This window comes from Lynx canadensis, chromosome E1 (assembly GCF_007474595.2).
Source record: "Lynx canadensis isolate LIC74 chromosome E1, mLynCan4.pri.v2, whole genome shotgun sequence".
In the NCBI taxonomy this organism is placed as follows: domain Eukaryota; kingdom Metazoa; phylum Chordata; class Mammalia; order Carnivora; family Felidae; genus Lynx; species Lynx canadensis.
In genome coordinates this window covers 44,929,416-44,943,896 of record NC_044316.2, presented here as the reverse complement: position 1 = coordinate 44,943,896, position 14,481 = coordinate 44,929,416, and the positions used below count along the sequence as shown (strand labels likewise).

General features: G+C 36.9%; 1 protein-coding gene and 1 non-coding gene across 4 annotated transcripts in view; both read right to left on the bottom strand.

Moving 5' to 3' along the window:
- TANC2 (tetratricopeptide repeat, ankyrin repeat and coiled-coil containing 2) overlaps positions 1-14,481 on the bottom strand; it is a 383,338-nt gene that overhangs the window by 263,307 nt on the left and 105,550 nt on the right. For all 3 annotated transcript variants that reach the window (XM_030295266.1, XM_030295268.1, XM_030295269.1), the window contains exon 3: positions 1,068-1,139. In XM_030295266.1, the coding sequence (XP_030151126.1) occupies positions 1,068-1,139 (72 nt within the window). The remainder of the gene's footprint in view (positions 1-1,067; positions 1,140-14,481) is intronic.
- Positions 11,259-11,365, bottom strand: LOC115501953. The gene has a single exon (XR_003964993.1). It is a non-coding gene; the product is annotated as a U6 spliceosomal RNA (small nuclear RNA).

The window sequence follows — 14,481 nt, the reverse complement described above, 5'->3', positions numbered from 1 at the left end:
ATGTATAAGTAAAGATTCTCTAAAAATCACACACACTAATTGACTGCCTGAGATTTTATAATACATTCATCAGTTTGGGTTCTCAATTCTCATAGAGATCATTTCATTCATTCAGCAGTATTTATTTAGTAACTACTATATATCAGGTACTTATTCTTGGCACAGGAAATACAGCAATGAACAAAACAAACAAAAATCTCTGCAATCATGGAGCATTCATTCTAGTTTTGGACAGAGAAAATAAAATAAATAAAAAGTGGGTAACTACTATTTTAAATAAGTTAGTACATATTTAAATAAGTTAATTAAGGAAGACCTTTCTGAAGATTTCATTGATACCAGATATTTTTTACCTAGTTTGGAAGTTGTCACTTCAAAAAACCAGTCTAAAGCACATACTAAATTTTAAATAGAAAAGGAAACTAATTAAGAAAATCCTAATTCAAGATGGAAATTAGAAACAAAAATTATTCTTCTGAGAGAGCTAAAACAATATTGCATTGATGAAATTTTATTTTTAAAAATTTTTTTGTTTAATTATTTTTGAGAGAGAGACAGAGCTCGAGCAGAGGAGAGGCAGAGAGAGAGGGAGACACAGAATCGAAAGCAGCCTCCAGGTTCTGAACTGTCAGCACAGAGCCCAACAGGGACTCAAACCCACAAACCCGAAATCATGACCTGAGCCCAAGTCACATGCTTACCCAACTAAGCCACCCAGGTGCCCTGCATTGATGAAATTTTAAAAAGCCAGTGTGTTGTTATAAATGTAAAAAATTTACTTTTGGTTGTATTCCAACAGTGATATCCAGACATGTATCAAATGCTCCAAAATTACTTAAGACCTTATTAAGGTATTACCATTTAAAAAAAGACATGACACCAGTTTTCATTTTATCTTGAATAAATGTATCACAGAACTTTTAGACTGTAACATTTAAAGCTGTAAAGGAGAAACTAGAATATCCAAACTAGACCCAAGGAAACTCCAATCCTCAGATTAAATACTAGAAAGGAATAACTGATATCTTGTCTTTTTCATTTTAATAATAAATTTAATGAAAATTTACCTTGCCCAGAGCGGCTTTGGCGAGAGTCTACACTTGACTGTCTTCGATCCGGTGGTTCCTCGCTCCCTCCATCTATATAAAAGTAGAAAGAGAGCAAATAGATAATGAAATGATCTATGGTGCCATCTGTATCTCAAAACAATAATATCTATCATTTGTTTTTAGTTCTTATAATCTTAATCATTAAAATATTTGAGGACTTTTTCCTATATAAATGAAAAGTTTTTACCCATATTTTTTTGAGGACATTTTACATTTCCCTCTGGAAGTCTAAAGAAATTCAAGGTGTTTTTTTTCCCTACCCCTATACTATACACTCTACCTCACACGTAATGAGTAATTTTATCAACTCTAAAGTTCACTCACAGATTCTAGTATAGAAGCTTTGATTTAAAGATTTAAAGCAATGTCTAAATTAATTACAGCTGTTTATTTGTATAAAGTATGTCAAATAATCCTCTGGACTCTATGTTTTACTAATAAAAATTATATTTATAGGTCTTATGAGAGATAATAAGAAAATTAGGTAACACATGAAACAGCAATATAAATCAGAATCAGAAAAACTCAGAAATGAGGAGACAAAAACTAAGAACTAGAAATAAAACAAAAATCATTTCAGTACTGAAGACTAAACCGTAAGAAAACAAGCACAAATAAACATAACAAAAGACCTTAAAAGAAACAGAGAGTAAAAAGGAAGAAAATCTTTAACAAATTAAAAAAAAGAGACATTAAAAAGGATTTGAGAAGGTGCCAAATATCAGAGATAAGCAAAGAAGATTCAGCATAAGACCAAAAATAAGAAAAATTAAAAAAAGAAGCCCTAAAGGAGAAAAACAAAGTGAGAGAACAAAACAAATATTTAAAACCGTAATACAAAAATGCTTTCCCAGAAAAAAATGTGTATACGTTATATGTGATATATAGTTATATGTGTGTATAAATACATGTATACATTCTCACACACATATATATGTATATACAGTATATCTGAAACTACATATTGCAAGAGCACCCTGTGTAGTTGAGATAATCAACTTAGATCAATGCACCAAGTAATTTTTTACTAAAATTACTGGACTTTAAAGAAAAAAGGGGAAAAAAATCTCTTGGGCATTTAGGCAAAAGCGTCACATGATTTATAAGAGAAAATAATAAATTTCAAATACACAAAGAAAACTTGAACCAAAGATTTTACATCCAGTAAAACTAACCTTTTAGTATAAAGACAAACTGTTATCAACATGCAAAACCTCAGGGAATACTGTCCCAATGAACTTGTCCTGGCTCTTCTAGAGAACTAGCTATAGGCAATCAAAGCAACAGGAGAAACACCGAAACAAATCAGAGTTTTTAAATGGGGAGATTACAGAATGTAATGGCTATAAGATCTGACAATGTAGATGCAGTGCTACCATAAAAAAATGGAGGGGATAGAGGTTGGAGAAAGCATTTTAAAAAACAACAAAAAGTTAACTGATTTCAGTAATCAAAACCGGTGGCAATAATGTTCTCAGATCTTTACAAAGAGGGATAAAGCAAATGATTAATTATGGGATACTCTAATGTTATTGTCTCCTTGAGAACCAGAATTCTCAGTGTGGAAGAAAGAAAATATGGATATAAAAATACACAGGAGTAAAAACTCTGTAGTACTGAATCTACATTGCAAATGTAAGTACAATATTATAAGTCACGGGTATACCCTAGTTCTGTCCACTAAAAGCACTTACAAAGAGTGCTTGAGTGGCAATGACCACTCCTAGCACCCCGACTGCGATCTTGAAATGCCATTCTCCATTAAGACAAACCAGGACTTCTTTTTTTTTTTTTAATTTTTTTTTCAACGTTTTTATTTATTTTTGGGACAGAGAGAGACAGAGCATGAACGGGGGAGGGGCAGAGACAGAGGGAGACACAGAATCGAAACAGGCTCCAGGCTCCGAGCCATCCGCCCAGAGCCTGACGCGGGGCTCGAACTCACGGACCGCGAGATCGTGACCTGGCTGAAGTCGGACGCTTAACCGACTGCGCCACCCAGGCGCCCCAACAAACCAGGACTTCTTAAAGAACTAGCTGGCTTAGGGGCACCCAGCTGGCTCAGTGGGTAGAGCATACAACTCCTGATCTCGGGGCCGTGAGCTAAAGCCCCGTGTTGGGCGTAGAGCTTGCTTTTAAAAAATTTTAGTTAGGGGCGCGTGGGTGGCTCTGTCGGTTAAGCATGCGACTTTGGCTCAGGTCATGATCTCACAGTTTGCGGGTTTGAGCCTCTCATTGGGCTCTGTGCTGAGAACTCAGAGCCTGAAGCCTGCTTCGGATTTTGCGTCTCCGTCTCTCTCTCTCTCTGCCCCTCTACCTCTCATGCTCTGTCTGTCTATCTGTCTGTCTCTCTCTCTCTCTCTCTCAAAAATAAACATTAAAGATTTTTTTTTTAGTTAAATTAAAAAAAAACAAACCCTAGATAGTTTAGCAAAGGATATGCACCAATGAACCTGGACCATCCTGATGTGCAGTTGTAAGGAAGCCATCAAAGACAATGTACAACTAGGGTCATATCAAAAAGACTCAGTAAAGAAGCTCTCACTGGTCATGAGATCACAATGATGTCTACAAACAACATGACACTAACTGGTCACCTTCTAAGCATGATAGAAACCCAGTTCATTATCTTGAAATTTGGGGGGAAAGGAAAGAATTAAATAATTCCTACATTTCCTATATAAACTGTACTGGTAGCCCAAGAGTACATAACAGAGATCTTCTATAAAATCATTCCAGACAATAAATGGGAAACAAGAAAAAATCAGAATATCACCATTTCATGAGTGAACAGCTCCAGAGGCACTGAATATCAATTACTAATAACACTAAAAAGGGAATAAACACCAGACACTGTATGACTCCTGGTGACAGGAGCACAGTTATAGTTTTCAGTCAAACCTGAGTCTGGTCAAACTACTGAATCTGTGGGTTTTCAGGAAAAACAAAGGACAGATGAAAATGTTGAATTGTTCCTAAGCACATGATCAACAAAATACAGACTACGGGAAATTTTACAGGTCAAACAACCTAAGTCTTTTAACAGATTAAAAAAAAAAAAAAGATAAAGTATTATGCAGTCCTAAATTATTGTGGAATAAAGATTCATTTTATCAAAAATAGAAAACTATACTAGAAATATATGGCATCTTAAATCAGGATATGCAAATACAGTACTAGTCAATTTTCCTTCCTAGTAATTAATTTTTTTATGCAAATGTCTTTCTTTTCCTTTACTTGGAAATCAATGACAATGAGAAACATTCATATTCAGGCAGGTCTTAAATTTTCATTTTTCTGATTTTTCTATGTGGATAAAAAAATATATACACACAAATTTCTGTTTTAACATCAAAACATGCTCTTAAAGTATGTGAGAAGTCCTTTGAATAAAACAGACGTTTCTGTCAGCAGCACTGTCTTCCTAAACAATAAGAGGAAAAAAATAAATAAAAAACTAGGCTTCAAAAATTTGCATGATCTCCAGAATGTTACGGTATTGATAAAATAATACACAGGAAAACAATAGGCAAGAAATGGCTTAAGACATAATTTTGAGTCGGCAAGCCAATGAATATGAAGACAAAAAAAATCACCAATTTTGATACCACCATAATCTATAATGTTTTAACTGCCTAAATTTTCAAAATAAAATCAGAAATACATTGCAATAAATTTGAGCAGTTCACTCCTCTAAGACTGAAACCTTATAACCAACCATGCCTTACCTCAGTGGAGACTAATTGTAAGAGCTGAGATTAACCCTCAGGTAAAAGTAGACAATAAAGATTTTTCAAAAAGAATAAACTCACCACTTCCCCAAAATGATGTAGGGAAAAATTTCAACCCCTTTGAAAGTGTTTGCGGTATGCTTATGGAACCAACGAAACCATTATCCAAAATAGCAAGATTGCAGTGACATACAGTACTATAAATGTTTTTGCTTTGCTTAACACACAATTCTTTCAGTACAGGTAAGACCTCCCACACAGGACACATCAACATTTATGGACAAAACAGAAGACCTTCAGTCATTAAGCAAGTCAAGCTATTTGCATGACACTTACTACCTCACCCCAGAGTGTAGACAGTAGGACAGGGGTGCGTCTATGAAGTTAGAATTTACTCATCAAACTTGAATTAAAGACTTACTTCAGATATACTGTGAACTTTACAGAAGAAAACCCCTGATGTAATAGGTACAGAAATAAAAAAGACCTGGGGCGCCTGGGTGGCGCAGTCGGTTAAGCGTCCGACTTCAGCTCAGGTCACGATCTCGCGGTCCGTGAGTTCGAGCCCCGCGTCGGGCTCTGGGCTGATGGCTCAGAGCCTGGAGCCTGTTTCCGATTCTGTGTCTCCCTCTCTCTCTGCCCCTCCCCCGTTCATGCTCTGTCTCTCTCTGTCCCAAAAATAAATAAACGTTGAAAAAAAAAAATTTAAAAAAAAAAATTAAAAAAAAAAAAAAGAAATAAAAAGACCTGACTGTCCAACTCAAGTGCTAGCTGTTAAAAGCAGAACTTAGGTTTCCTGGATTTAAGATAATCAGCAAAGAACATTTGTTTTTTTACCTGCATACTGAGTTAAACCCAGCAAGTAATATAAAACAATGTATATTTAATATGGAGAAACCTTAATAGATTCCCTATTCCCATTATTTCCTATGCAAAATGTCATAGGAGAATTTACTTCATAGGGTAGATAGCTTTCAACTCAGGTGTATTATAGCACTAAAACAGTCCTGGTAAAGAAATACCAACCATATAGAGATATTCAGTATGTAGTGATTTCTATGAAGGGATTTAAGTTAAAGAAAGTCTAATTAAGAAAGTGCCTGAACCATTCCAAGAAAAATATTTTCTTTTCTGTAAGTAGGGGATACTTTAAATGATTCTTCTTCTCAACCCAGGATCAAAATATTACAGCTGAAAAATTAACAATTTAAGTGACCTTGAATTTGGTAACCTAAGCTCATCTTTAGTCTTCTCAGCTAAATACTATGCTAGTATAAATAACAGATGAGATTATAAATTAAAATTTTGAAGTTTGGTTGCCTTTAATTCTCCTTTGGAAACTTTAAATATACTGCCCTAATAGAAAGCATGGGAGGGGTATTAAAACTGCATAAAATACAATATTTTTACTATTCAACTATAAACTCTGGTTCCTTTTACTGGCCAGGCATGAATCTGTAAGAACTATGTACACTTAATGCCAACAAAGGCAGACAAGAACTGGAAGGTATGAGTGGAATTTTTTTTTTTAATACAAAAGGAAGGACCAAGAACATAAGCTAGATTTATTATCCAAAGGTAAGTAGGTAGGTAGGTAGAATGTATGTATGTATGTATGTATGTATGTATTTTGAGAGAGAGAGAATGAATCCCAAGCAGACTCTACACTGTCAGCATGGAGCCTGATGCGGGGCTCGAACTCACATGACCTGAGCCAAGATCAAGAGTTGGCCGCTTAACCAACTGAATCACCCATTTACCCCTTAAATATAAGACTGAGACTCAGGGAAGGAAAGTTACTGTCCCCAAATCACACCACAATCCTAAAATTCAAATTGTCTGGTTTCAAAAATCTCTACTGTTATCTTTTATAACAAAGAAATTGTTTTAATGTATTTTTATTTATTTTTGAGAAAGACAGAGACGGAGCATGAGCAGCAGAGGGACAAAGAGAGAGGGAGACACAGAATCTGAAGCAGGCTCCAGGCTCTGAGCTGTCAGCACAGAGCCCGAAACAGCTCTAAGTCATAAACCACGAGATTACGACCTAAGCCGAAGTTGATTGTTTAACGAACTGAGCCACCCAGATGCCCCTATAACAAAGAAATCATTAAAGTGGTGGTAGGGGGGACTTCAGGGGAAAGAGAGCAGAAGCAGGCAGAAATCAATTCAGAGGCTACTGCAAAAATCCAGAAGAAGAATGAACACTTCGACTAAGGGAGCGTGGAAGTGGTGAGAAGGAGTCAGATGCTGGATTTATCTTGAAGGTACAGCAGAGAGAATCTACTGTCAGAAGAGAAAAATAAAGAAATAACCAGGGTAATTCTAGTATCTTGGACCCAACCAATGGATCTGCAATTTACTGAGACAGGAAAGACTGTGAGAGAATAAGTCTGGGTATGAGGGAAGTATTTGGAAATCAGTTCTGGACATACTAAGCTTGAGATGCCTGTTACACAAATAAGCAGACATGAACATGAACATACATATGCCATCAGTACATAAACCACTTTTAAACTGTATGACATCACCACATAAGGGAGTATAAGTGTGTGTGTGTGTGTGTGTGTGTGTGTGTGTGAGAGAGAGAGAGAGAGAGAGAGAGAGAGAGAGAGAGAGAGACAGAGAGACAGAGAGACAGAGAGACAGAGAGAGTGTGAGAGAGTCAAAAGACTAAAGCTTGGGGCTGAACCCAACATGCAGAAGCTGGTGGTATGAGGAAAAACACCAGACAATAAGGAGTAGTAACCAGAGAACAGAAACAAAACTAGAAGAGTACAGAAGTTAAGAAAAGAGTTTCATGGAAGGGAAAAGATCAAATGTTGGTAGGTCAAGTAATATGAAACTGAGAACGGATCACTAAATTTAGTCAATGTAGATGATTTAACATGGTTCCTGTGGAGTGGTAGGGATGAAACCTGATGGGATTAAGCTCAAGAGAGATTAGAAAGAGTTTCTGGAGAAGGTCTTCTCTCTCACTAGACATAGAAGACAACCCATGGAGACCCTGGATATTCTGGCTGCCATTCTTAAAAACAAAGGGGATAAATCATAGGATAAAGTTATTACTATGAAAATTAGGACAGAGATGGAAGACACCAACGTCCTTACTAACACTGGATAACTGAAGAAAATTACCCTACTTCTGGTCCAATAAATCCTCACCATCATATAAACCAGAGGTGAATAAACTAGCACAGAAGCCAAATCTAGCCTGCTACCTATTTTTGTACAGCCAGTGAGCGAAGTAAGAACAGATTTCACACTTTTAAATGACTGAAAGTTAAAACAGTAATACTTTGTGACATAAAATGTATATCAAATCCAAATTTGAGTGTCCATAAATGAAGTTTTATTAGCATGTGGTCATGATCACTCATTTATATATAGTCAATGGCTGCTTTTACACTACAATGACAGAGTTCAGTATTTGCAACTATCTGGCCTACAACACCTAACATATTTACTATCCAGACTTTCACAGAAAAAGTTAGCTAACCCCGGGTTCAAGCAATTCTGGGACAAATACTCTATTCCCTGCAACTGTAACATCCTAAATAATACATTCCCCTATATGCTGGTACACCAAACTACTTGATGATATTCAAAGAGGAAATGCATTATAATGCCTCCATCAATTTATTCACGCTATTTCTTCTACTTAAAATGCAGCTGCCTTTACTTGACAATATAAGAAATTATATCCAACACATTTTAACAGGGATTGGTGTCTAGCAGAACTAAGCTGGACTCAATCTTCGAACTACTTAGGAATATTCATTAATTTCCCTGAACCTCAATTTCTTTTGAAGCTGTAATACCTATGGAGTTGTAGTGAAAAACAAATGTAGTAATGTATATAAAACACAGCATGCCACCTGGCACTAAATAAACACTTAGGAATAAATGGAAACTGGAATCTTTTTTTTTTTTTTTTTTGATAACTGGAATCTTCATTTATCGTCATCCCATCAGTAACAACATCCTTTCTCCAAAAGATAGCTTAAATATCATTCCCTGATCCTCTCTATAAGATTTTTGGGATGCCTCCCATTAAGAATTAATCGTTACCATACAAATCAAAACCACACTCAGGTATCACCTCACGCCAGTCAGAGTGGCCAAAATGAACAAATCAGGAGACTATAGATGCTGGAGAGGATGTGGAGAAACGGAACCCTCTTGCACTGTTGGTGGGAATGCAAATTGGTGCAGCCGCTCTGGAAAGCAGTGTGGAGGTTCCTCAGAAAATTAAAAATAGACCTACCCTATGACCCAGCAATAGCACTGCTAGGAATTTATCCAAGGGATACAGGAGTGCTGATGCATAGGGGCACTTGTACCCCAATGTTCATAGCAGCACTCTCAACAATAGCCAAATTATGGAAAGAGCCTAAATGTCCATCAACTGATGAATGGATAAAGAAATTGTGGTTTATATACACAATGGAATACTACGTGGCAATGAGAAAAAATGAAATATGGCCTTTTGTAGCAACGTGGATGGAACTGGAGAGCGTAATGCTAAGTGAAATAAGCCATACAGAGAAAGACAGATACCATATGGTTTCACTCTTATGTGGATCCTGAGAAACTTAACAGGAACCCATGGGGGAGGGGAAGGAAAAAAAAAAAAAAAGAGGTTAGAGTGGGAGAGAACCAAAGCATAAGAGACTGTTAAAAACTGAGAACAAACTGAGGGTTGATGGGGGGTGGGAGGGAGGGGAGGGTGGGTGATGGGTATTGAGGAGGGCACCTTTTGGGATGAGCACTGGGTGTTGTATGGAAACCAATTTGTCAATAAATTTCATATATAAAAAAAAAAAAGAATTAATCGTTCCCTCTTCTGTGCTTCTATAGCACATTACCCATATCTGTTTTACGGCACTGCCATACTGCATAATGATTAATTATTTATATGACTATCTTTGGACTATAAAAAGTTTAAAGTGTGCCTTTGAAAGCCTTTTTCATCTTGGTATTTTCATTGCCAACTTGGAGTCTGGTATGGCATGGGTATTCTCAAAACAAACAAACAAACAAACAAACAAACAAACAAAAAACATTGTTGAATTAATTTTGTCAAGGGCCAGCTCTAAAATTAATGCGTTCATAAAACCAAATCAAGTTCAAGAAAAAAATAAGTGGTATTAATGTGGTTTGAGACACAATTTAAGAAGTTCAGTGTTTTTCTTTTCTTATCCAAACTATAACTATAAAAAGAAGAGTGGCATTATCCTAAACATTAAGCCCTTATCCTCCAAAACAGTCTCAGAGGTCTTAATTATCAATAAGAACTTTCATAGGGAAGCCCAGAGCCACCTAAAATTGATTTCATTCATTAGAAAACATCTATAGTGGCTCTTCCTCTAAAGAAAAAAGGAAGCATACTATACCAACTAAGTATTTATTAACATAATGCTATCAGTACTTTTCACAGGTTTGCACAGATCTAGCTTATATATTCTAAATCTAAATAAGAAAAATAACTTCCCTATGATGAGTTATTAACTTATATTTGCCTAAGTTATCCAAAACTGCCTAAGGTATCCCAGAAGGTCTGATCCGTAGGCTCAAGAAAAGTTCTAAACACAGAATGTTTTGATTCTCATGATGGAGCTATGCATCAATGATGAGGACTAATAAGAGGAAAACAAAGTAGACTCGCTAATTGTAAATGGAGCAATCACCAGCAATAATGTATTTTAAAAGTTGATGACTGTGCTTTCAAAGTGCACAATGAATATACAAAATGTCAAGCCTAACACAGAATTAAATTAATGGAGCAACCTTTAAAAATAAAGGTATCGGGGCACCTGGGTGGCTCAGTTGGTTGAGTGGCCAACTTCGGCTCAGGTCATGATCTCACGGTCCGTGAGTTGAGCCCCGCGTCAGGCTCTGTGCTGGCAGCTCGGAGCCTGGAGCCTGCTTTGGATTCTGTGTCTCCCTCTCTCTCTGCTCTTCCCCTGCTTGTGCTGTACCTCTCTCTCTCAAAAATAAATAAATGTTAAAAAAAATTAAACAAAAAATTGTATCTACAATGATACATTTTTTCTTGTTTTTTATTAATAAAATTTTTATTTTATTTATTTAGTTTTTAAATATAATTTATTGTCAAATTGTCTAACATACAGCGTGCAAAGTGTGCTCTTAGTTTTTGGGGTGGATCCCCATGGTTCATCGCTTACATAAACACCCAGTGCTCACCCCAACAAGGGCCCTCCTCAATGCCCATCACCCATTTCCCCCTCTCCTCCACCCCCCCATCAGTTTATTCTCTGTATTTAAGAGTCTCTTATGGCTTGCTTCCCTCCCTCTCTGTTTGTAACTATTCTTTTCCCCTTCCCTTCCCCCATGGTCTTCTCTAAGTTTCTCAAGATCCACATAGGAGTGAAAACATATGATATCTGTCTTCCTCAAAAATATGGAATGCTTTACGAATTTGTGTGTCATCTTTGTGCAGGGGCCATGATAATCTTCTCTGTATCATTCCAATTTTAGTATATGTGTTGCCAAAGGGAGCACTAACTTTTATTTTAGAATGGTTTTAGATTTATAGAAAAGTTGCTGAGGTAGTATAGGGAAATCTCATAAACCCTACACCTGGTTTCCCACTTAGATTAGTCATTTGCCAAAACTAATGAATCATATTGATACATTATTAACTAAAGTCCACACTTTGAGATTTCCTCAGTTTTTATTTAATATATATTTTCCAGTCCGTGATACATTACATTTAGTCATCACATATTAGGTTCCTTAGATTAGTTTCTCAGACTTTTTTGTTGGTAACCTTGACAGTTTTGAGATGTATGGGTCAGTTTAGTAGAATGCCCTCAGTTGGGGTTTGTCTGATGTTTTTCTCATGATTAGACTTTGGTTATAGGTTTAGGGGAGGAAGACCACAAAGGCAAATTGCTATCCTCATCAAATAATTCCAAGAATGCACACTATCCATACACTCAAATTAACTAAACAGGTAGGCATGTTGACATGCCCTACATCACTGCAAAAGAAAATTCAAGCCCTAGCTTCTTCAGCTGTGCCAACATTGATGAAAACAGACACTACCTCTTTGGCTCTTATTATGTGTCAGGCACTGTGCTAAGTGTTTTACAAATTTATGTCACTCAATCCTCAATAAAACCTTATAATATAATTATCATTTTTTCTTTTTGATAGATCAGGAAACAGGAGTTGAGATTTTCAGCAAATATGGCCACAGCTGGAGTTAGTTAAGTGCAGGATCCAGGATCTGAAGCCAGGCCTAATTCTAAAGCCTGTTCTCTTCTCCACCATTCTCTTTCTATACACAAATATATCATGACATGTTACAGTTGGTAGGAGACCAAAAAAAGATGAAAAAATTCCAAGGTGATTTTGAAACAATCTCTGATTTCAAACCTCTTCACCTCAAATTAGATACTCAGTATGGCTCACTCAAATTCTTGAGTTCAGCAGCTTTTTCTGCGTGGAATTTTTAGGAAGCATAGATATCTCTTATAGATAAGCATAGAATGACAGAGCTAGAAGGAATTTTCAGTTTATTTTTGTCAATTTACACTTTTTAAACACTTCGTGGGGTTGAAGCTTTGAATAAAAGAGTCCAACACAGCAACTTAACAATAGCTAAAATTATAACTGAATGTCAGGGCACCTGGGTGGCTCAGTCAGTTAAGCATCTGATTCGGCTCAGGTCATGATCTCATGGCTCGTGAGTTTGAGCCCCGTGTCGGGCTCTGTGCTGACAGCTCAGAGTCTGGAGCCTGCTTCAGATTCTGTGTCTCCCTTGCTCTCCGCCCCTCCCCCACTCACACTGTCTCTCACTCTCTCTCTCTCAAGAAAAAAAAAAAACATTAAAAATGAAAAAAAAATTATAACTGAATGTCAGTAGGTGTATACACACACACTCTCTTACCTTATGTATTTTTGGTGTTCTTATCTGTTGGAACTGGATGCTGAGGATACATATAAGTCTCAATCTTGGCCACATATCAGACTGGTCTAGAAATCCAGGGATTTAAAAAAAATCCTTATGCTCAAGTTACCACCCAGATCAATGAAATGAGAATACTTAGAGTCAGACCCAAGCATGACAGGGTCTTTAAAATTCCCTGGATGACTGAACGTGCAGCCAAAATCGAGAAGCGTTAGTAGACATTGAGCGGAGCTATGAGACAGTGATGAACTGGACCCATTTGCAAGTTTCCAGTGCTAACAGACAGATCCTACAGGTAAGAAATACTAACTGTACAGAAGGATACGATCTCTAAATTGAGGATAAAGTTTACATTCATGGGTTAACACCCTGTTTATTACTGATTTTGGTGGCTTGGGGGATTGTGGACTAAACTGGGATAATATTGTGTAATGTCAAGGTGGTTTTAACCTATCATTAACTAGACTCAATTTACTCCTTTGGGCTGGGCTTGAGAAGTTATACCACCAAGATGATGATGTCACCTAGATGAAAAGCTTCCTAATAAGATTCTAAAAACTGGAATAGCCTCTGCTTCTTCACATTAACCTGGTCTCAGGCAAGCCACAGCTCCTAAAGTATGAGAAGGGATGTCCAGGAACAGTACCAGACTTTATTTATAAAAACAGACAAGAATAAAAGAACATGGTGCACTTAGGAAAATCCAGAGTTTGACAGAACTAGAGTGCAGAAAGTACACGGAAGAGGCAGGCTATGAAAGCAGAAAAGTTGGCAGAGGCATAATCACAAAAGGCATAGTCATTATTTATGAGTAGACTTCACCCTCTAAGTGAAGTAGGGAAGAAAATGAAGGACACTGAGCAGGGGAGGAGCATGATCTGACCAGTGTTTTCAAAAGACAAATTTGGCAAGCATATATTAAGTTGGCATTATGGGGTCACAGGCTAAAGGCAAAGAGATCACTGAACTAGGCCCAAAGGAAAGGAAAGCCTGAATAAATGCACTAACACTGAGAATACAGAAGAAAGGGTAGATTCGTGGAATATTTGGGACTGAGAATCACAATGACCTTGCATCCCTGTGAAAGAGATGTTTCTAATCACTATCATCAGTTTTCCTGCCCATTTCTTCCTCAAATACACTATCAGCCTTTTGCCCACACTGCTCCAGAAAAGTCACATTTACCAAGATCTCCTATAAAGCCCATCGCTAAATCCAATGGTCACTTCTCAGTTTTGTTACACAGACATACTTTTTTACACAAGTGCATAGACAAGTAAAAAGTATGTCTCCCTTCCCTGGTTATTGTCTCTCCTTAGTAGTTATCACTAATATATTCTGTATTTTACTTATGTACTTTAATTTGGGGCAGCTTCTCTACTAGAATGTAACTTCCATGAGGGCAAATAATGTTGTATCCACTGTTCTATCCCCCATGCCTAGAGCAACCACTGACACCCCGTAGGTGCTCAAAAGATAGCTGCTGAATTAATTAATGAGTGAAAAGTGAGCCCTGGGGCACTATGCCATTTAGAGACTCGGGAGATGAGAAAGAACAAACCAGGGAGATAGGGAGCAACAGAGCTAGGAGAGGGTGGTATCCTGGAAGTTAAGTGAAGAGAAAACTTCAAGGAAAAGAGAATGATTAACTGCAACAAATGTTGTTATAATAAGGCAAAAAAAAAAAAAAAAGTGAAATGAG